We start from the raw sequence: 24,201 nt of genomic DNA on the forward strand, positions 1-24,201 counted from the left end.
TAATGATTTTCAGTGCTTAAATTACTTCTGTCAACATAGTTACTACAATACTTACTGACCTATACCATGTCAGGGGAGAAGGCAAGTGAATCATCTGTTGGATAATTCATTTACGTATCCAATCCTTGAAAATATAATGCTTTAAACATTGCACATTAGGGAATATCTTACTGCATTTGGTAGAGTAAAAACTGCAAAACATTTCCTTTCATAGCAATCCAGTCATGTCATGGTTTCAACATCACCACTATCAGAATCAAAGAGTGGTTGAGAATGGAAGGCACCTCTGAAGATTTTCTAGTACAAGTCTTTGCTCAAAGCACATTCACCTACAGCATGTTACTCTGGACTGTATTCGGTCAGTTTTTGAATACTTCCAAGTACGGGGACTCCAAAACTCTGTGCAACTTGTTCCAGTGTTCAACCACCTTCACAGTAAAAAAAAAATAAAAAATAAAAATAAAACCAAAAAAAAAAAGCCTTTTTATCTTATGTTTAAGTGGAATTTGTTGTATTTCAGTTTGTGCCCTTTGACTCTTGCCATTTCACCCAACACCACTGAGAAGACTGGATCTATCTTCTTTATTGCTTCCCACCACATCAATCAGATTCTCTACGAGCCTCCACTTCTCCAGGCCAGACAGTTCCATTCCAGCTCTCAGCCTTTCCTCATATGGCAGATGCTCCAGTGCCTTAATCCTCTTCAGCACCTTCTCTTGGACTCTTTCTAATATGTCCATGTCTTTCTTGCACCAGGAAGCTCAGAACAGGAAACAGCACTTCAGATGTGCCTTACTAGAGCGGAGGGGAAGGATCACCTCCTTCAACCTGCTCACAACAGGATCCTAATGCATCCCAGTAAGCCATTGGCTGCCTTTGGCTCATGATCAACTCTGTGTCCACCAGGACACACAGGTCTTTCTCACAGAGCTTTCCATCTGGTCAGCCTCCAGCATGTACTGGTGCATGGGGTTATTCCAGCCCAGGGGTAGGACTTTGCACTTCCCTTTGCTGAACTTCATGAGATTTCTGTCAGCCCATTTCCACAGCCTGACAAGGTCCCTCTGCATGGCAACCCAACCCTGTGGCCTATCAGCCACTCCTCACAGTTTTGTGTCCTCTTCAGACCTCTTAAGGAGCACTCTTGTCCCACCATCCAATTGATTAATGAAGATGTTAAACAGTATTGGCCCCAGTTATTGATCCCTCAGATACACCACAGGTAACTGGCTACCAGCTGGACTTTGTGTTGCTGAACGCAACCTTTCAAGCCTGGTGGTGCAGCTGTCTTTCAGATCACCTCATTGTCTACTTATCTAGTCCACACTACCTCAGGTTGCCTATGAGAATGTTAAAGGAGACAAGAGTTGAAAGCCTTACTAAAGACAAGATAAGCAACATGTACTCTTTTCCTCTCATGCATTAATCCAGTAATCTCTTCATAGACAGCAGGTTGTTAGGCATGATTTGCCCTTCATAAACCCTTGCTGACTTCTTCCAGTCACCTTCTTGTCCTTAATACGTTTGGAAATGTTTTCCAGGTGGACTTGCTCCACCTCCTTCCCAGGGATTAAGGTGACTGACCTGTGGTTTCACAGAACCTTCTTCTTGCCCTTCTCTTATAGAAGAGAAAGAGTGACATTTGCTCTCTTTCAGTCTTCAAGAATTTTCCTTGATCACCAAAGTCTTTCAAAGATAACTGAGAGTGGCTTCACAATGCCATCAGTTCCTTCAGCACTAGTAGCTGCAGCCCATCAACTCCCATGGACTTGTGTATGTCCAGTTAGTTTGAACATTCCCTAACTTAATCCTCCTTCAAAAACGGTGAGTTTTTCTTGATTCAGACCTTCCAGTTGTTCTGAGGGTCCTGGGACCCCTAAAAGTGAGTCTTATAATTAAAGAATAAGGCAAAGAAGGCACTGAATATTTAGGCTTTCTCCATGTCCTTTGTCACCAGGTCTCCTGCCCCATTCAGCAGGTGGCCCACATTTTTCCTAGTCTTCCTTTTGTTGTTGATGTACTTGTAGAAGCCCTGCTCGTTGCCCTTCACAGCAGGAGGCTGTGCCTCTATAGACAGTCTCACAGGCAGTATGTTCCTCCACTCCTCTCTAGTTCATGACTGTGCCTAAAGGCACAATCTAGCTGTCAAATTGCAGGTATTTCCCAGACCAACAGATGTCTGCTGACTTCAGATAGTTAATGCACACCTTAGATTCCTCCATCTTTCAAAAGCTTAACAGCCCTTTTTATTTTTTCTCTTTCTTTTTTTTTTTCTTTTTGTGAAAGCTATCTATATTTCTCTCAATTATTTGTGACAATAACAATGTAGACTCCTGCTATGTGGTGCTCTATAGTTTCAGATATAACCTGCTTTATTAATACGTGGCTGTTCTTTGGAAAATGAAATACTTCTTGGTAATCATCACTGCAGGCATCAAACCATATACAGAAAAATAGCTCTGAAGATATCATTAATCCTGGAACTGCCACACCTGACAAACATAAATATGGTTAAAGGATTCAGAAAACTCATTAATCGAAATACAAGTACTGAAAAAGATTTCCTCTTGCTTTGAAGTGTATAGCCCTCATAGCATTGAGTTAGACCTTCATTCAAGTTCGATGGTGAGCACTTCATAAAATAATAGATTTAGAGAATTAAGCTTAGAGTTGGATGTTAACAAGGTTTCCATGCTGATGCAGAACTGCTTCACAGGAGTGAAGCTATACAAATCTTTGCTGAAGTATCTGGAGCCAAGATTTTGAAAAACATGCTTTTCAAACCTTAACATTCCAGATCTTTATTCAATTTCCTAAGAAAATGGACTAATTTTCAACTGTTGAATAAACAAGTGCTTATAAAATGCTTTAAAAGTGAGTTTGGACACATACAATTACACATACATAAGTCATATGACACTCATGGCAATTTCACTGTTGGTTTAAGGTGATCAAAAAATAGTGGTCCTGCTATATCCTCCACCCTGAAAAATAAAACAGAAGATTGCCATACAAGCTCTAATGCAGACAACAGGGAAAATGCTGAAGTGTTTTTTTTGGTTGTTTTTTTTGTTTTTTCAGATGTGGAAAGGAGAAGATTTTCCTTTTGAGCATCAACAGAACTCCGGATCACCTAATACAACTCCAATACTCCCTATTATGGAACAGAAAGGCAATGGCAATTTAGGTACCACAACAGTGAATATTGCACCAATGGCATAAACAGGATTCCTAATGACTCGAGTCCAGTTGGTGCAGTGTTGACTGTATCGGCATGTTATCTCCAGGTCCAGCAAAATGTCTATGTTCACAAATCAATTCAACATCTGCTACTTAACAGCAGAGCTCAGAGATATACCATATCAATTTCCAAGAGGTGTAAAGAAGGATCAGATGTAGGGCAAGACACCCTTCAGAAAAAGAGAGCAGTATAACTACAAGAGCTTGTGCCTGTGATCACAAGCAATGCCTGTTGCTCACGTATCTAACATGTTCATAGTATCTATTGATCACACTAATCATTTATAAAACATGTAAACACAAAGTTCTAATTTAAAGTCTGCCCGAATAATTGTGCCTAAATATAATAATTGTGTGTGTTATTGTGTCCAGGTACTCATGATCTCTGAACTTTTCACCTAGGGTACAGGTCATCATTTAGTTTAGCTAAAACTGTTTAAATCCGCTTCTTTTTCAGCCTTTCGTTCCACCTCCGAAGAAAGGAAAAATTAAGAAGGAAACTACATCACAGGAGTTACGTTTCAGCAGGTACCTAAGGAAACACGATCTTTTTGATTAGCTTTACTCAACAGATCAGAAATTTAGGATTCAATTTATTATAAATGTTATCCTTAAACCACTCAAAAAAGTTGAATTTCATTAACACTTGGGCTTCTCTAGAAAGCTTTGATTGCTGAAATGCGTCAAATAAAAAGGCAATAAAGAGGCCTCATGGTATTAATACATTTTTGGCCAGAAACAAATGGTAAATATTTTCAAAGCTATTATCTGTCATGTTGGATCATAGGGAGCCTTGGTATTATGAAAGAATTAAAAACAACCTTTGATTTTACTGAGGTTTGGCTAGTTTACAAATACTATGATCTTTATTAAGGATACCAAATAACTTCAGAGAGATGTGCTCTTATCTTGGTTTGGCCAACTTGAAGTGCTTTTAGATCTCTGGCTTGCCTTCCAGCCAAACCTCGCAATGGGTTTTAATGTTGACAATGCTGCAAAATCACTCATGCCTAAAATGCAATAACTGTACTTGAAGTAGCCTCATTAAAAAATAGTTTCCACCATAGATATTTTAATCCTTCCTATTCCACCTCTGAGAATGCAACACGCTTTGCATATTATAAGAATCTTATGTATTACAAAAACAGGTGGAAAATCTTCCATGCTGAATGTGCAAAACATTCAAAATCACATATATCAGCTTTCTGATACTTTATTTCCACAATCCTATTTATGCAGGGTTTAGTGCCCATCACAGTAATACCTGAGTGCTTAACATACATACAGTTCCTCCATTTAGGGAGGGTGGCTGAGTTTACCCTACCTTGTCCCACTACCATGTTATTCAGTTTCAGCCACGCTTTGATACAGTAGCATATCCATGACACCTGGGCAATTAATTACTGTAACCCTAAGCACTTCTTGGCAAAGAGCCACATTATGGCACCCAGCATAATATGGTTCTGTGATTCAATTTACCAAGGAAGAAAAAGTACCTAATCCTGAGGATTTGACATGAAAGCCTTTAGACAGCCGCTCAGTCATCACCTAGAGGTGACAGCTCTGCTGGTGTTGTTTGCAGAATTTCTGCTGAAGGAAGCTTTCTGAATCTTAATGTGTGTTAAACCCTGACTAAATTCTCAAAATAAGGCTGAAATAAGGGGTCATTTCACCACATTTGACCCTTTTAAAAATAAAGGCGTTCTTTTTAAGTGAGCCATGCATCTGTGCATCATACAGGGAAAGATTTACAATATGTTTCGAGTTTCTTACCTTCTGTCTCCAGCTTTTATAGGGTGTAGGCACTACTGCAGGAATGAGATGCCTGCTATCAACACACAAACTCAGGAGCAGCCGCAGAAGAAGCTGAATGAGTCACACATATTTCACACTTGGAGTTCCTCAGAAAAACAGGTCTCTGACTCCTGACTTCATGATACAGCTCACAAAACTTCCTCAGAGTTGCAGTATGATTTATTTGTCTGCTGGCTTTATGGAAACTGTAACCGAACATGGTGTGGATGAATGTTTTTGTAATAGTTACATCTTCCTACCCGAGGGGTGAAATGAATATTGATCAGGGAAGCAAATGTGATTAACTAGATACTTGCAATGTGATAGAGTGAAATCTGGCACTTGGAAGGTTATTTTGCTCAAGCATGAGACTCATTCTCACCAGAAAAGCACCTTCATTGTTTCTCAGATGCAAAATGAAAATTCACCTCCTGGTTTGCCTCCAGAAGAGCTCTTCAGCCTGACATTTTTTCTGGAAGGGAGGGAGAGCGTTGAGAGATTTGACTACAGCACAGTGCAGTCAGCAGCATCCCAAAAGGGCAGGTTCAGGCAATAAATCTAGGTTTCCCTTTACCACATGGCTTCTGGGCGCCCTAGTCGCAAATGCGTAGCTACTAATTTCAACAGGGCAACCTGGCATAGAAAAAAAATCAAAAGATATCCTTCACTGAGGGGCTCCTCTTGTGAAAGGGGCAAGCCTGGCTGAAACCAGAACAAAGATACTGAAAGGGACTGTCTTTTTTAATGTAAGGCTGCAAGAGCCTGTCTAAAAACCTGCTGAATTATGTCACTGCTCTGTGTGCTCTCTGTAAATGACTGGACAACATTGGTTTTGTATTTCCAGACACCATTGTTGTTTCATGCTAATGACATTATAGTCAGACAAAAGGTGGCTATTGTTGCTTGCTTTCTAGTAAGAGTATCCACAAGGGGAGATAACTTATGTGCTGAAATCCTTGCCCCTGCAAACAGTGGAGCTCTCTCAGGTGCCCCTGCTCTGGCTTTAGCCAGGCTCCATTTTAGCACAGAAAAGCAGCTGTAGGTGAACCGCTACTTTCAGCATCACTGCCACATGAGAAAGCCCAAATCAGTCTGAAGATCTCATTATGCTAAATGCTGTACAAATGCACAGTATGAGCCAGTCAGCTTCTGGCCCACAGGTAAAGAGACTAGAGAAACAGAGCATACAGGAGAAGTGGAGAGAAATATGAAGGTACTTGCCCAGCACTGCAGAGTGGGCCCACCGACTAAGTTTAGAACATATCTTTTGCAACCCAGAGACTCCGAATTTAACATCAGGCCACACAAACGTGTGTGGCAGACTCTGAAAAGACTTTGCTGTGTCTGGGAATGGCCAAATTGCTTGCAAGTTATGGAACTATCCCTGTGCTAAGGGCAGGTTTGCCTAAAAGTCAAATAAGCCTTCAGTTTCCTTCTCCCACCCCCAACCAGTATAGGATCCTGCAAGCACAGTTTCTTTTGCCATCTGTTTTGGTTTACCTTCTGCTTATTTTTTAAAGTCTCTGTCCAGCCTCTGGAATATAGTAAATGATCATGATACCACAGTAAAAATAAGACTACTAATAAATCCGGTGTTGCAACAACAGCAGTTCAGACACTTTCTGTAATGGTTCAAAAGTAACATCATGAATTAATATGCATGGAAAAGAGCCTAGGAAGACAGCACAGAGTTAGTGGTGGAATCCTTGCAACTGTAACTGAAATCATTGCCACTTACAATGATTTCAGTTTTCTTTTCTTTCTGAGTGGCAGAAGAAGCATTTAAATGATAGGCGCTATGATAAATTCAACTTCCTCAAATGATAACTTCAAGCAAACAATAAGTTATATACATACAGGGCACAACACAAATCCTAGATCTGTTTGGAAGATGAAAAACTAATTCATTAACAAAATGCATGAGTTATACCTGCTGCAACAGAATGATTTGAAAAATATGAATGCCTGTATATAACAATAGCAATGGAGAGCAGTAGTGCATATCTGTAAAATTATAAATAACTGTGGATACCAACATATTCAAGCTCTGGCACAACACCCCTGAGAACCTCTACAGGTACAACTGAAATTTTCTAATTGTACTGGCTCTGGGTGTTTTTGCTAAGAATAATATCATTCTGCTTCATAGGCAAGAAGAATATACACTTAAGTTAGTGTCAAAAGTGATGGGGAAGATTTCAGTCTATCAGCACTACTTTTAGCTGTATTAAGAAATTTTAAAACCTTCCTGAAGCCTACCAGACTACGAGGTGGTATTATAGTCACCCAAGGAAATGAATGTGTAGCTGAGGGGGAAAATGTTTTATAGTACCTGATAATACCTTAGGCATTAATAGGACATCTTTGTACAGGTTGAAAATGCATTCTTCATTTTTCACTGACAGCTGGTTAAAGGAGGAATGCAGTGAAAAGTCTATAAAAGCTTTAAAAAAAAAATGGATAGGTCTGCACTTCTGTTTTTCTCCCGCCCATGCTAATAAGTGATGTGCAGTTGTTAATCTTAAGTTGTATCCATTGGATTCAGTGACATCTTGGCCTGTAACCACACCAGGCAACAGAGTTTACACAACGTTTTGAACAATGGAAGCATGGAGTCCAGCATCTTTAATACAGTTGGGTAGAAATATCGGAGGCTCAGTTCTTTTTTTTTCAGCTTGCATGAAGTCTACACACTGCCATTCCAGCAGGCTGGCTTTTGTTCCTTCTCTTCCATTGGAAGACTCTTTCCGTAGGGTGGCATTGTCAGTTTTTTGTAGTCTGTGCTTACTTCTTCTGGCTCCTCCATATCTGATACTGCTGGTCATTGATTCCCATTTGATGTATTTTCTTTCTTTGATTTTGCAGTACTGTCCTTGCCTCTTTCTGCTCCTACCTCAGTGGCTATTCCTTCTACATCTCCTTTGGGAGACCTTGTTCTTTCTTTTTCTAACCCTCCCCTGGGGCAGCTCTTTCCTCCACTGCTAGTGTTCTTTTTCCTTCCTCACAACCTGCTCCTAAACATCCTCATCTTTTCGTATGACCTCAGCTCCCATCTCCTCAGCACCACCAAAAAATCACAAACCAGGCTGACAGACATTCTCCATCCAACCCTACATACTTCTCAATTTCTCTAACATCTTCTCCTTGATGTCTCAGTGTCAGCTTAATGGGATAACAGCTAAAATTGATGAGCTGACTCTCCTCACTCCACGATTCTCTACCAATGCCTAAGTTCTCACTTTCCTTCTGAAACTCCATCTTTAACAGCTCCTCCTCTTCTCTAAACTGTTGCCAAAAGAAATCTGCTGCACCTTTTCACATTTTTTATGTTACACTTTTGAGAGCACCTTGTTCCTTTCCATTCACATAAGCACAGCCTAGGTGCAGTTCCTTCTTAAGCAGTCATCTCTCTCCTTGTTTGTGACAAACTAGCAAAAACATTCTAAAAACGAAAGACTTCTCTAAGAACATCTTCATAGTTGTTTTATCTGTCTTTTCTCCCACTCTTACCAGTGTTCCCTCCTTTCTTTGAATCCCCTCATTGGTTTCCTCTGTTCTAAAATCAAGTCAGAGTTTATTACACTCAGCTCTTTCAGTAAGATTAGTATATATTTGTCTGCTTTTTCCGTATGCTCTTATGCATTTCATCTCTCTCTGAACTAGTTGATGTCTTTTCTTAAAAAAAAAATACTCCTGTAGAGGCTTTCTGTGTTTACTCTTGTAGAGAATGGTCACCTAATGGTGATCTAATTTCCATTAGCAGATAAAATAGCTTTGTTACACTGGCCTTTTCTCCTGAAATATTACAACAGAATATTAAACATGCTTATTAGTATTTTTACCCGTGCATCTGTTTTATTATCAGCAGCAAAAAAAAAGTCTTAAAAAGAGACTGAACAGATTCAAGAGGAATATATCCATAATGTGTCATTAGGCAGTCCAGATGTGTACTCCCAGAAGCATATAAACTGATGATTGCAGTAGCTGGACCATTATCTTTGGAGAACGATTCCACTATACCTGTCTGTTACTGGCCCATGTTGGACACTGGTTACTGGGCTACCTGGACATTTTCTCTGCTAGAGTTCTTATGTTACATCCCCACAGTTCTTATGTTCTTAAAATTTAATGGTACAACCAATAAATTTTTCTGATATCACCTACGTCCTTCCTCTCATTCCATCCTTATACAAGCCCTTCCCCCTTCTTTATAAAAGGGACTCACTTTGTGAATTCCTGTGGACTAGGATCCCATCTTACCTATTTGTCTTGAAAATTTCCCAGCATTTTTATGGGAACACCTAACATTCTGATTATTAATAAAAAGAAAAATGATATTATGATGGGAGCAGCAGAACTGCTGCTGGCAGAATTATTTGCAATCCTAATTTCACACATACAATGTGCTGTCCTGATCCCCTGCCCCTCCAGGTAATATCAGTTGGGTTTTTGTTTTGTTTTTCCTTTTCCAATTCTGCTGCAGGCAGTTTACTTTGCAACTTCCATCCATTAATCTGAAGGTACTTTTACATAAAGGAATTAATTAAGACTCTTACATACAAGAATTAATTAAGACAGTAGTAGGCATGTTTTATCATCTCCATGTTGCACATGGGGGAACTGAGGTCAAGAAACCATTGCCCAATTCTTTCACAGAGCTGGGAATGTACTTAGGCATATATCATATCCTTTCAACCTGGTACAGAAGAATATCCTTTCTCTCCTAACACTGTGAGGTATATATCCAGTTTACAAAGTAAAATACTATTGACAAGCAGTCCTATTATTCAAAATGGAAATGTTTCCCCCAGACAAATGCCTTGGCCAGTCAAATTTTGAAACACATCCTTCTTTCTTATATTAGACAGAAAGAAGCACACAGCATGAAAAGCAAACTAACTACTGTGGGATCTGATAACATTTATACTCTTTTAAGAGTCAACCCAATACCTGAAATTTGTAATCTTATCGTCCTGCTTTAACAGACTCTCCCTCTTTCTCAGCATTCACACGTATACTTCTGTTTGATAAAGAAAGAAATATAAACCTAATGACTTACGATTTTTATCTGTAGTTCATAAAAGCTTTGCACAGCTGACCCTATACGATCACGCTTCCGAAATGCAACAGTGCCACCTTCAGATCGCACTAAATATGGCTTCTTCACAAAACTAAGAAGCACAGCAACGATTTTTCTTTCCATCCAGACAAATCTTGCTAGGAAGCCCAAAAGCACATGTATAAATCTGAGCAGAACCTGCACATTCATGTCATGAAACACAAGTCTTCACTGGCAACTGCGGTCCTTTATTTTCATAAATAAAATTTCAATAATATTATAAAATATATTATTATATTATTTATTATATATATCATTATATATAGTATATATATATTATATATTATATTATATTATTATTATATATATTATAAAATTTCAAAAATAAAATTTCATTAATAAAGAGCAATCAAATACTACTATATAATAGGCCAGACCCGGCATATTCATTCTCTGAGCATGAGAATCACAGAATATTCCCCTGCCACTGCACTAGTGATTCACAAGGGGCAGAACAGCTGGGACCTGCTCCTGCTCTGTGACCTTCACATCATTTGCCAGCTACAAATGGGTATGTTGGGTCCCAGAGTGAGAGCCAAGCTACATTAAACACTGTAAATATATTTCTGTATGCACATATGTAATATACTAGATACGTGAGATGGATTACATGCTGCTTCATACAGTATGCATTATATCCTGCCAAAGAGCCTTGCTCTGAAAGAAACCTACCAGAAGGTATGACCCCAGGTTGTGTTGCAGCCCCTCCCTCCTATGTGACGAGATGCAGGTCTGGCCGCATGACTCACATACACAGGTAAAACTCCTTTTTAAGTTTCTTCTAAACCACAGTGTGTGACAGATCCCTTTTATCCTCAACAGAAAGATATTTATTTAAAACTGAACAAGGCTGTCATTTAATATCAAAACAGGGAACAAACTCAGTAAATTAGTCCTGCTATAAAGATTTGATTATTATCCAAAAAATTGAAGCCATGCTGTTTAAACATGAAAGAACAGTTAATTAAATTTACAGTGTCTTTGTTGACAGACTACATATTTTATATTTGGTTTGATTATAATGGACAAACACCATAATTTTAAAGCTAAGCCATTTGCATTGGTAATTAGAGTTAATTCTGAAAAAAGTCAAAACGCTTCTCAAATTAAAGTTTGGCCTCTGGTGTTTTGAATTTAAAAAAAAACGTTGATGTAAGTTCAAATTAGGCATATTGAACTGGAGAGGGAGAATTTTAAATCAATACAGGCTTGAAAATCAAGGTGTAAAAGAATTGCTCAATTTCTTTGACCTTGTTCTATAATACTATTGAGACAAGAAAGTGTACTGTAAGCAGAAAACTGTCTACTCACCCACTGTCATACCATCCATGTAACGCTTGATGATATCAAAGGAATCTCTTAAATTTCCTTCTGTTATGTCAAATATGATATCTGCCTGGTTGGCCGGATATGTAGGTGTGATGGCACGAAGAAAAATAATCTCTGCAAATAAAGGGTATCACAGAGTGTACTGAGAAGTAGTGAAAATATCACTGAAAAAACAAAACAAAACAATACAACATCATTTGACCCAGAATGACTTGTCCTCAAAGCCAGTGGAGGACAAATACTCCCCTGCCTTTCCCTTGGACAGTTTGTCTTTTAGAACAGAAAGAAAGAACTTTTGCAGGAAGAGAACATTCAGATAGATTTATTTTCTCCTCCTGCAGCATCCAAGAAGCCCTGAAGCCAAAACACTGTTACTTTACACTCCAGAAAGACCACTCAGAAATCAGTCAGACTTCTAGCATGTACATAGAAAGGACAACACTAAGTATCCACAGGGTAGGGAGTGGAGGGGGACGAAACAGATAGACCCTGAACTCTGATTCCCTTAGGCAGTTGCACGAATATTGACACTACAAATTGTAGAGTCCTTTTCAGTGTTGGAGGAGGGATTTAGGTTAGTTTTCAAGCTTCTTGTGAAGGAGGTAAGTATTATTATTCATATTATTATCCTTGCTCTACAGATGATGAAACTAAACCATGGAGCTGTAAGAATTCACCCAAGGCCATGCACTGAATTAAAGAACATCTTCTGGGCTCTGGTATTACTCTCAGATTGCTAAGCCTCATCTCTTTTTATTAAATCACGATGGACTAATGAGGGAACTGTTTGGGAAGCATCCTGGGCCAAATCTTTAGCTCTGCTGCCAGTACACCTGGTAAAGCTGACAGGGTGTGTATGGGAGTAAAAGTGGCTATGGGGCATTCCTCCATTCTCTGTGATGTAGGGCCAGCTAAGGCCTGAAACAGGCCTGATGCAATTTACAGCAGCTCTATACATCCATGTTATTGGTGGCTAAATTGTTCCTATATGAACAACAGCTGGGATGTCTCTTGCCCTACTCCTTCAGCCTGGAAGGGGTTGAGAGTGACTGATAGAAAAATGAAGAGTCAGCTTTGGCTCTCATTTAGGACAGCTTCCTGAGGAAGCAAAGCTGAGACTCTGGATGGATCAGAAACAGAGATTTAAGATCTTTAAAAACTTTTCCAAAATAATCTTCCCACCCTCCCTACTCTTCTTCTCTCCCTGTACCTTCATCATGAAATACGTTGCATTAGAGAAGCTGAGGTGAAGGCAGTCATCCCACCTCTGGATATGTAGGCAATCCCCAGAGAAGGCACCAGAAAGTGAATACAAATGCCAAGTAGCAAAAATTGCCTCTCAATCTGTAAATTTATATGTGAACTAGGCAAAGTGAGGACTTGAAGTCTCACAGAGACTGCAGAGGCTGAAGAAGCTGAAGAAATACACAAAAATGTCCATCAAAGTGCACCATGTTGGGTTGGAAAACTCCCTTTGTACAACTGAGCAGCTGCTCACTATGATACCTAAAAGCTTTCTGGCCAGTCCTTCCCTTCCTTTATTTTATAGGAATTTCCCTTCTTTTATTTTATATTTTTAAAAGTAACACTATTTTTTCATAGGTCAAAAGTCAGCAAATCAGAGTACTAGCTGTATAAATATATACTGTATTTTGTGATTTACGGCCTACATGGAGATAAAGGCCATACAATTGGAACAAGTCACTTGCCAATAGCATGCAACAGACCATAAACAGATGAGAGAAATATAAAGAATACCTACTTCCTATAGCAAAATGTGCAAAAGAGGGAAGAGAGAAGTCATGGGGTACACTGTTATTATGTGAGTAAATGTAAAGGGGAATTTAGACTATTTCCTATTTCCTTATACTGGGAAGCTGTATGAGTTAGAGCTCAGACCTTTTTTTTTTTTCTTTTTTTTTTCTTTTTTTTTTTTTTTTCCCATAAAATTAAAGCTCCTAGATATTGAAGGTTTTAATTAAAGGAATAGTACACTGTAATTTTGAACTGTGCAAACATTTTACTGCACCGGTAGCTAGTCTGGCTTTAGGCAAGGATTTCCGGTGGAGGTTTTACATGTTGTAGTCTATTAAATGGAACAAGGAAGAAACCACTTACCTTCAGGTCTTGTAAATTCTCTGAACGTGGGTAGTGAAATGACAGTGTGGGAAATTGTGTGGACTGGATCCAACACACAGCTGACATCGTTTGGTCGACAAGACTTAATGCAACGGATAGTATCTGTCTTTTCAAGTCTGACACTAAGAGAAACAAGAGAGAGATGCATATATATCCTGAAAATAAATCACTTTGTGTTTTGCAGTCTGGGGAGCTAGAAACTGATATAAAACTGATATATAAACTGATATTTTACCTTAAAAAACTTAAGACAGACTTAAGTAGATCATCAGAACTGTTGGACCACAGAAAAATTTGGCTTGGCTAACAGTTGTTGTCAAAATCCCCTCAAACCCAATTTGTCAAGCCAGGCATGCAAAAATAGGGAGAATTGTAGTGCGTAGGATACCAAGTAAAGTCTCTTTACAAGTACAAACAGGACCAAAGGACAAGGCCCAGGTCCTCAGCTGCGGTGCCTTGTCATGGTCTCACCGATTTCAGAAGAGCTACACTTATTCACACAAGCCTCTTTGTATTCCACTTGATATCACTCATATAAAGCAGAAACAATTGTTTCCATTCTGGAAATCTGTCAGGAAGTATCAGAAGGGCCCACTTTCTTTCACAATTTCCGGTGCAGCAAGAGTCAGAAAAGCCTCTTTTCAGTCTTTTTCACACACACACCCCTTTCCATCTAAACTGAGAAAACACAGAGGAATGGAAACTGGGGGAGGAAAACAGTTAACCACCTTATTTAAAACCTCAAAAGATTGAATTCTGAGTTTGGGGAAGTGGTAAGGGTCATTTCATATTCCATCTCAACCAGCTGCTCATTCGTCCTTGAAAGTCTATTAAAAGTTAAATGACTTCTTCTCACCCTTGTCCACCAGAGTGAATTTAAAGTCACTTACAGTTCAAGAACTTCACACAATACCCGGTCTGTGTTCGTGAGAGATGAAAGGGCTGTGCTGGGACTTACAATGTGACTAAGCCCCACAAACGCTCTCAACTTTGACCTGCCCATTTCTTCATATTTCTAAGTGGAAGAAAGAAAAGACTGCAGTGTCAGAGGGAGGGAATTAAAAGATTAAAAGGAAGAAAAATTCACCGATTAAAAGGGAAAAAAAATGGAAGCTTTACTTTGTAAGATACCTCTAGAAACAAATGGTTCTTACTCTTTTCAAAATGTGCTACCCAACTCCACACCTACAAGCTATCTTTTTTCAAATGTTCAAAGGGACTTTATGGCCCTATTAATAATAAATACATCAGTAACTTCTTATTATATGCTACCCACATTTGCTCATCAAAGAAAGCAAAGCCAAACATGCTGATATTGTATGAAGCTAAAGTAAGGATAAAAGAGAAAACATGAATCAACATTAAGGAAATCATGCTTCAACAGATGTGAACTGGCATAGTCTAAGGGAAGGCAATGTAGCTGGGTTAATTTACACCAGCTGAGTCTGGCTTGTTATTCTCATTCCATAGTTAATGCGTTCAGAGTGAAGCTAAAGAATGGAGATACAGGTCAGGAGAGATCTTTTACTTCTCACCTTCATCTAGATACAAAATTTCATGATTTCCTAGATATCTCATAGGAGACAGAACAGGACTTTCTGCTGAAATGCCTCATGCCGGTCATTTTAGAACAAATTAATTCTGTATATATGGACATAATAGTCTAACCTACGATAACAGATTCCACCCACTTATTTTAAACTCTAGATGCCAAGTTAAGAAAGGACTTCCAGCAAGCTGACTCTTGCATCTTTACAATAAGGATGAGCTAAATTACATAGACTACATCCAGTGTAAAATAGTCTATTTCAAAATGCATAATAAATAGAATTGAGGCAAAATGTGTATCAATCGTGTTTGTTTCTCTCTCTCCCTCTTTTTTTTCTCTACTGTTCATATGGGAGTTTAGTAGATGTTTACATATATACAGACATACAAACAAAAGTTGAGTCTTCCATCTGTGAGCTGGGGTCACAACAGCCAAGTCAGGTTGGTTTTACCTTCAATAATGTGTTTATGAATCCGGAAACACTTCTTTAAAAGTTCTTCTCTTTGCCTTATAGAATAGCAATGGCATCTTCTAAAGGTTTGAGCGACATCAGTAATCAGTGGCTTGTGTAATTCGTTTTAGGCCTTCATGACTAATGAAGTAATGGTACAATATGTACAGCGCCCTAGATTTTCAAAGCTGTAGTTAGATAGAAAGATTTGTATGCAAAAACATTCTGGTGGGAGTGTCTTACATGTTCAGTATGACTCTGCTTTTGTTCCTTCCTGGGAAGGAAAGGGAGCCTTACTTTCGACTTCAGCTGGAACATTTGACAAATACAAACATTTCTGAAATTCTCATCCAACAAAGTAATTAATTTGTTTATGATGAAGTCCTAAGTAAGATTTATGTTCAAAATTCTCCCTTCTGATTCACTGGAATAAAGCATTCTGACATGAATTAGGTACCTTGTGTATAGAAACAGGATCACCACGATCACAAGTGATCTGTGCTAGTTACTAACTAAAGCTAGTTTCTAGATTCTGTCAGCTTGTAACTAGACACATGACAAAATTTTGTGTCAGCTCTATTTCTTTACACTGCTTCTCTCCCCTCTTAAAAATCCCTCAATTTTTGTGTCTGTCCAAACACAAAATACACATTTTTGTGTGTGTATTTGTGTACACAAAATGTACATTTTGTGTGTACTCTGTCCTCACCATTAAACTTGAGTTTGTGCTTTCATTTTCCACCGCCTGATTCTCTGATCTTTCTTTCGGTATCTCTACAAATTGTTTCAGGTTATCCAGAATGCAGTTAGTAACACTTTTCTCTACCATTGCTTTGACTGCACACCTTTAAACATCTTCTGGAACAATTTGTCAACCAGTATCCATTCCAAATTCTCCATAGTTACTATTAATGATGTGCTCTGCTTTCAACATACATCTTCCTTTATCCTTACACATCATCTTTGCATTTGATCTTTTAGCTAGCTGAGAACTTCCTTTTTGCCCACATCCTCCAATTGTGGATACTATGATTGACAAAACTTTCTTCCTATGTGCTAAGAACTTTATTTACTCAAATTTTTCTTTGAAGTTGCCTCCTCTATCACAAATTGCAGTTTTGGAGCTGTTACCTCCTGCAGACTTTTTTTTCTTTTATAAAAGAAGTAAATTAAGAAACAACTCAGTTGCACTGATTGGTTTGTACATAATGCTTTCCTGAATACATTTTTTTCTTTCTTCTTGGGTTCTGGTGACATTCATTGTCATATTCTCTGTTGGATTCAATAAGTAAGTTCTTTGGACCAGGATCTCTGATTTCATTTTCATTGGAAAGAACCATGCACATAAGTGGTGCTACATAATGACACATTCCCCAAAATTCCAGCTACACTGCAGCATTGAAGCATCTAATACTGAGCTCCGTGCTGCTGAGTTACATGCTGAATGCAATAAAATGATAGAATATGGTAGAGTTTTTCAATATTGAGGGCCAAATTCTCACACTTCCTTCTTTTCCTGCCAAACAAATATATATTAATGCTTGCAAAAATGAAGTATATTTTTGAATCTTTGTCCTACTTAATTATGGCCTCATAATGAACTGGTAGCCAGAGGGCAGTTATATACAAGTATCTTCTGTGCCAGTAAGAAACCTCATTAGCTCAAGTCGAATGGGCTTGTGCTTTCAACATTTAAAGTGGGGACTCTATCCGCACTGGCAACTTCTGGCAGCTTTATAAGTATGCATCAACAGACTCATTAAACATTGGCATTCCTCTTGGGACTTGAACTCCTGTCAGCCAGCTGGGATAAACTTTGCCTTAGGGAACATGTAATACTCTGGCAGAGTGCTGAAATCGTCCCAGTCTAGTCCTTGGCTCACAACAAGCCCAAGAGCCCACAGCTTACAGCTAATAAAATAATTGTGTTCAGGTGACTAAGATTTGTGATCTTGGTTTAGATGGCTCCCAGTTTCTAACCTAGTACCTTGCCAGTGCTGTCTGTATTCACATAGGCAGGTGTTTTTAATATGTATTTTCACATGGATTATTCCTCACTCATCTGCGGACTGACTGTTCTGCCTGTGTAGAACAGAGATGTCTGAGCCCAGGATGGTGTCAAAGACCACTAATTTGTAGATCATACCTCTGCAACTGAGCTTTAAATATTTACCAATACAAGGACTGAAGAGTACAGTAAGTCCTCTTCCAGCTTGCGAAACAGAATAATTCCAAAGAAATTCCAGTTGTATAGTCTACATTGTTCTTGACATCATAGAAGTAAGGGAAGAAAGATTTGGATATTGGAATTCTAGCTGACCTTTAAGGCCTGCTTCTTTGACAGCTGAAGTCTTTATAGTTGCATATTTATGAGGTTTGATATGGAAGTTAGAGAGAGAAAAGTGTTATGAGACCAGTATCTTATTCAAATATTCCTGTAGACAATTCTCAGCCTGTGAAATAGACAGGAGCTCTCTGCTACTAACTGAGTGTTGTTAGGAGTCCATTGTTATTTTGCCATCATTAGCTATACAATTCCATGGAAATGTCACAGAAAAGAAGGTGAAAAAATCTCTAGAACAAATTTTACAAAAAAGATTCTCTTTTATATCATCCTTGGAAGGTAGAAGTGCAATTTGCACCTGGTGTAAATCAGCACAGGCTCACTGGCTGTAACATAGCAGCAATGTAACTGGTGCAACTTGAGAATCTGGCTCCACATTTTCAGAGCAACTTGTGCACTGGTGCATCTCTGAGATGCCAAAGACCTAAGTTATGACATTTTGATAGACTTTGATTTTCAAAAAATGCATTTGCCACCCATGTGATGAAACTCTCTAATGATGTCTCAGCAAATTATGTATCTATCTTGTTTTGAAAATTTAGTCCTAAATATATGCAGCTGTGTATTATCAGATGAGACCAACTCCACTATTGTGTAAATCAAATTAATAGTTTTAGTCCTCAATATATTCAGATAATAACCTCTTGGACACCTACTTCTGCTTTTTATAATACACAGTATTATAAAATATATTGTGTGTATTGTGTGTATATCAGTACACACAAGGATCTCCCAAAATTGAGATGTTCAATGATGGGGGAAGGTGGAAAACTGTAATGATGATGGCAAACAAAATGCAAGTGCAGCATGCAATAGATGAACTAAAACTTTATTAAAATTGGAGGAAAAAATAGCTACTCTCAAGAGAGAAAATGTAGCAACTTATGCCTTAAAGTTAGGGATCAAAGCTGTGCAGAGACAAAGACAAAAAGTTTGGCAATAAATGTGTTGATAGTTCCATGGCGGGTAAGTTGCATTTGAATTGTCAGAAGAAGGTCTCTGGGCTCTGTGATTTGCCGCTGCATGACCACAATGCCACTGTGGTTGTTCACTTTTTTTGTGGTGAAAAAACCCTCCTGGTTCCCGCTGATGATGGACAGCAGTATTTTATCCCCAGGGACAGCACTGGAAGGGCCCATGCGGAAAATGTCGGTGGGTACTTGAATGTTGGTAGGAAAAGAGAGGTGATAGTAGGTTATTCTCAGAGGCAGGCTCTGGCACTCCTTATTTTCATTACAAGGCAAGCGCTCACAGCGACTGCAAGAAAAGTGAGAACACAAGACAAGAGGAAGATTAGCGTACATTTAGCAAGCGTGACAGGACAGCAAGGGCAGTGGGGATGGGAAAAGATATGTTGACTTGCATACTGTATCCATTCTTCAGCCTGGCATCTCAGTAACATAGCAAATGGACATTTATTAAATAGGGGTGAACTTGTCTGCAGTCGGTGCTTTTGGAGGAGGGTTGCCATTTTCAGAAGTGTGTCAGATGTTGCTCTTTCTTTGCACGCACAGATGGATTGAGTCTGGCACCGCAGTGGTGAGTTTATCTGCATTTGAACAGCTAAGCTCTTCCTCAGGAGAACATCAGCTTTTTTGTTGTTGTTTAAGTTTTATTCTCTTGTTGACTGGACATATGTCCGAAAGATCCTAAGATCCTTAGTGGTTATTGAGTTCACTGTGTCCTAGTTGGGATGTCCTTTTAGAGTTGGATTTTAAAACTGAGCAAAGTATTCTGAAATGCATAGTGTAGGGTTAGAAGGAATTGGTATTTCTGAGAGAAGAGACAATATGGATACTGCACTATGTACATTCATCATCTGACAGCATTCAGAGGAACATAAAACTTGTTTCCAACACTGCCTGTATATTCAGGTTTATTTGCTTTAAAAAAAAAATCTTCCTTCTTCTCATGTAGCAGAGTATTTTTCTGTGCCATGAAGAGAACCAACATAACACACATCTAAACAAGAACTGAAAAAAGATGCAACAGCCTGATGTCTCCAGCATGTCCTACACACTTGGTCCACCCTTACACAGGCTCAAATCACAGGAATGATGCTGGTGAGTGAGAAAACTGTGGTCTGCTAATGGCTGTTTTCTTTCCTTATCACTAAGCACTGTATTCTAGCAACAAGTCCAGAGAACTGAAAAGATTAACTATGAAGGCTGAAAGTGAACAATGAACTTAGTCACGATGTCAGCACTGGAAATCCTGGTCTGTATGAAGAGAGCAATCTCATACCTTTCTGTTACTGAGAGAAGTAAAGTTTGTCTTGTACAATGCACATACCTGTGTATGCCGTATTTATGTCACAGCTAATAAAGAACATTGTAGTTTACCAACACAGTAATCAGGATCTGATACATCATGCTACCTGGTGGGTTTGAGAGGTGGTTACAAATTTGCATAAAAGGAAAGATTACATGAAGTTAGGATTAAAGATATGCCCAATTCACCACGTTCAAGTTGGTATCTGAACACCCTCTCAGACATGCATGGAAGTGGAGGTAGACATGTCAACTTGAGCTGAATGTTGACTCTGCAAAATTTGGGGATGATCAGGTAAGGCATTTAGCTCCAAATTTGCCTCATGAGCAGCTATGAATCAATTAAAAGTATCTACAAGAGTCTCTGAACCCAGTAACAATATTCAATCCACAGGCTGAGATTTTGGAACCTAACCTATTTATTCATTTCTTCACAGAGAAATGCTCCAGCATGAAGGCATGGTTTGCTTCTTATTACCTCACAGTGTGGTAAGAAATCTGACTGCCCATTTCATTTATTTTATTTTGTCACATTAAGTAGAGCTCCTAACAGGAGTAGCTGGTACCAAAATTATACGCAAAATAATCATTTTAAATAAGAGTAGTTAAAAGCAACCTCAGTTCTTCAGTTAATGCATTTTGTGTTTTATGTTCTCTTCTAACACCACTTGCAAACCCAAAGTACAAAGCAATTCTTTGAAGACTTTAATGCATTCTTAATTTTATTCATGTGTGTAAAGATCACACACAAGTCTTCACAGGATGGTCGTCTAATTAAGTGTGGATATTCCTGGAATATTTTCAGGTATAGTGAGTTCTGCATTCTTTTCTGAAATGTCATCACTAACTCCCCTAAAGAGAATTCCTTAATTTTGTCAAAATAATGAAGCTACTTGGTTCTGTTGAAATCATGAAGCAAGCCAACACGTTAATATCTTAGTTGAAAATGCTTTCTCCATGTAATCTTTTCGGAAGCACAAATATGCTCATAAAAATGCCATGACTTAATTCTTTTATAAAAGTAAAACATGTTTTGTAATAACCAGATTTTTTTTTTTTTTAAAGACCAAAAAACCCTCAAATCTCTCAACTTCCTAAGATTTGGAAAAGGACATTCTGTTGATTCAGAAAGTTATTTGTGGAGACAGATGTGCCTGTGGCTAGGAGTAAGAATTACTCAAAATTCATCATCTTTTATCTTATTCTTTGGTGGTGCACACTACACACTGCACACTTCACTATGGGTTTAGTTAATGTGTGCTAATTTTTCCATCAAATAACCACAAAGAAGAGAGAGCAAATATTATTGCTTTCAGGGGCCAGAATTCATTCTGGGGTCATGCACCATAAAGGCAGTAACAATGAGCATTTAAATCACGGTGTACTCTCTAGACCTTATTTAAATGCTACCAGTGGGAAGAAGAAAATCATATGGTAGGGGAATTCAGCAGCTGACTGGTAACGAATGAGTAGCCCAAGACCCTGGGTGCCACTGCAGCTCTGTGGCATCTCACGATGGATGAAGTGGCCATGCAGCCACTGTGCCTGGCCACCACAATGCGTCGCTGTGGCCACAAGCATAGGGGAACCTGTGGGAGAAGGGGAGGGCTGGAGGAGGTATAGTGATGCTGCCAGAGAAATGCACACCGCTTGGCAGTGAGGTGGTTTTAGATGTATCTTAGCAGATCTCTGCAATGAAACGCATGGGTTAGAAAAATAAGTGTATAGTGCTGTTGAATGCTTATTCCTGAATTAATTCCTGATTATTTTAGCTTACTGCTATTTAGCTCAATTATTCAATTTTAAGGTTTTTTTTGTTGTTTTTGCTTTTGTTTTTTTACTTGGCTGAAATGCTGGCTTCAAGAAATTACTAGTAGTTTGAATTTTACATACCAAATACTGGTTACTCATAAAGGAAAATTAAACTATTAAAACAAAAAAGATATTATGTTAGAGAATAAATACATCTAACAGAAAATATTCGTCCCTCCTGTTAATTTCTGAGCCTGGTTTTCACATGGTACAGAGGCAATTCATTCAATTTTGCCAAAAGAAGTTGAATGGTTTACAACACTTTCTTATACACTGAAAGGAAAAGAACATTTTTTTTTCAGGATCTATGGTTTTGTAATTTACTTTATATAGGGAAACCATCTCAACTTGCTAAATGACAAACCAAGTATGATTACCAAACTTTACACATTTCTGAAATTCAATCCTGCAGATTTCCAGAGCTGGAACAATTTTCTGCACCGCCTACAATATACTCCACTACAAAGGCTTTCCCTTGATAGTGTGAATATATACTCTGCATGTTCTTCCTATCTGGAGCTGAAAACTTTCAAAGAGCTTTAAGCCATAGAAGACACAGACCCATCTTCATTTTGCCCTCAGCATTGAGCCTTTATGTGCTATCCTATGCCCTGGCAGGGATGTATGGACCAGATGACCTCCAGGGGTCCCTTCCAACCATAACCATTCTGTGATTCTGTGATCCTTGATTCATTCATCCATCTTTCCCAACTGGGCTCCTTCCTTGCTTACTGCCCTTCCTGCTCACTCAAACCTCTGGCATCAGGATCTTCAACAATGCGCCAATCCTCTTCTTCCTGCTCCATTCTCTCCTGGCTGACACTTGTTCCTCTCAATTTCAGTCTCACAGTCCTAGTCCCAAAACGTATACTCGTTTCCTCAGTATCTCTGTGCAGCCACCCCAAACTATTCCTTGCTCTGATGGTCTTCATCAAAACCTGGCATTCATCACCCTTTACCAGAAAGATCCTGACCCTTTCCCCATCATAACCTGCGCTGATTTCCACAGTTTATTTCATCTTTGTCTCTGAATTTTTTATACAAGTTTACTCTCCACCCCTCAAGCATCTCCTAGATTCATTTTCCTCACCTGCTCACACCTTCAGATCTGTCTGTCCCTACATTCAGCCTCCGCCCTAAGTATGCCTTTCCTTCTTACAGAGTTGGCTCTTCTCTCATCTGTGCTAGAAACACCTTTCATGAAGTCTGGGTTATCTTTAAAAGCACAAAAGAAAGAGGCTCTGGGACTGTCAGGGTCTGCAGTGCCAGGCCCAGGACAGGTAGTAGCTAAAATTACAGAGATCAGGCTTCTTTCCTGTGGCCATTTGTGGGAATGGGCTCAGACAGTCTGTGAAGTTGGTGCATGCACATTTTAGACTCCTTTAAGAGGCACATGTCTGCTAAATCGGAAGAGGATTGTTTGCTAATAAAACAGAAAGACATCTCTACTGACAAGAGGAATTAAATTGTGTTGAGAAGGATAGTCAAACACAGATTGACACAGAGGCTATGAAATCCTTATCACTGAAGGACTTTAAGCAAAAGTTAAACACCTTTCAGAAATACTCCAGGAAGTCCTGACACTCGCTTGACACACATGGGTAATTACCCATCCAGGTCCTGTTTTATAAGGTTTATGAAAAAGAGCTAGCTGCAATTTTGCAAAGATTTTTAACTTTAAAAGTTTCACAGAGTTTTGGTAAGGATGACAAAAAGTGCAAAAGTAATCCCCTAACAAATTTCAGATTTCTGCTCCAAAATCTGACAGCAAACTCTTCAACGAAAAATAAATAAATTAATCAATGAAATTTCTTAAACGCACAAACCAATGTATTCCTGCCTACCCTTGTTCTTGGAAATGAGTGAACTGCTTTGGCAGAAATTTACCAAAACTTGAGCCTGAATTAGACACCTGGCATGTACAATTTCAGACACTGGTTATGTTTTGGCAAAATTCTAAGCAGTTAAAAACAGGTTCTAATAATGAGAAACAACAGGCAACCTTAATAACATGCAGGCATGTCTAAAATACAAAAACATTTCCCAATCTAGCTCAAAGCAGCATATATTTCCGACACACCGCCATAACTGCTCTTTATCTTTTCTACTATTTTTCCTGGCTTAAATTTATATTACAAATGTTTGACTTCAGTG

General features: G+C 38.8%; 1 protein-coding gene across 3 annotated transcripts in view; it reads right to left on the bottom strand.

Moving 5' to 3' along the window:
* The window catches only part of FBLN1 (fibulin 1), an 81,763-nt gene that overhangs the window by 10,420 nt on the left and 47,142 nt on the right, over positions 1 to 24,201 (bottom strand). For 2 of the 3 annotated variants that reach the window (XM_035551020.2, XM_035551021.2), the window contains exons 15-16: positions 13,601 to 13,743; positions 11,465 to 11,596 (exon numbers count right to left, since the gene is read on the bottom strand). In XM_035551020.2, coding sequence (XP_035406913.1) covers positions 11,465 to 11,596; positions 13,601 to 13,743 — 275 coding nt within the window. Of the gene's footprint in view, positions 1 to 11,464; positions 11,597 to 13,600; positions 13,744 to 18,781; positions 19,223 to 24,201 lie in introns of those variants that run through there. The other variant, XM_035551022.2, reaches the window with a different exon arrangement.

Source organism: Cygnus atratus, chromosome 1 (assembly GCF_013377495.2).
Source record: "Cygnus atratus isolate AKBS03 ecotype Queensland, Australia chromosome 1, CAtr_DNAZoo_HiC_assembly, whole genome shotgun sequence".
NCBI classification, from domain to species: domain Eukaryota; kingdom Metazoa; phylum Chordata; class Aves; order Anseriformes; family Anatidae; genus Cygnus; species Cygnus atratus.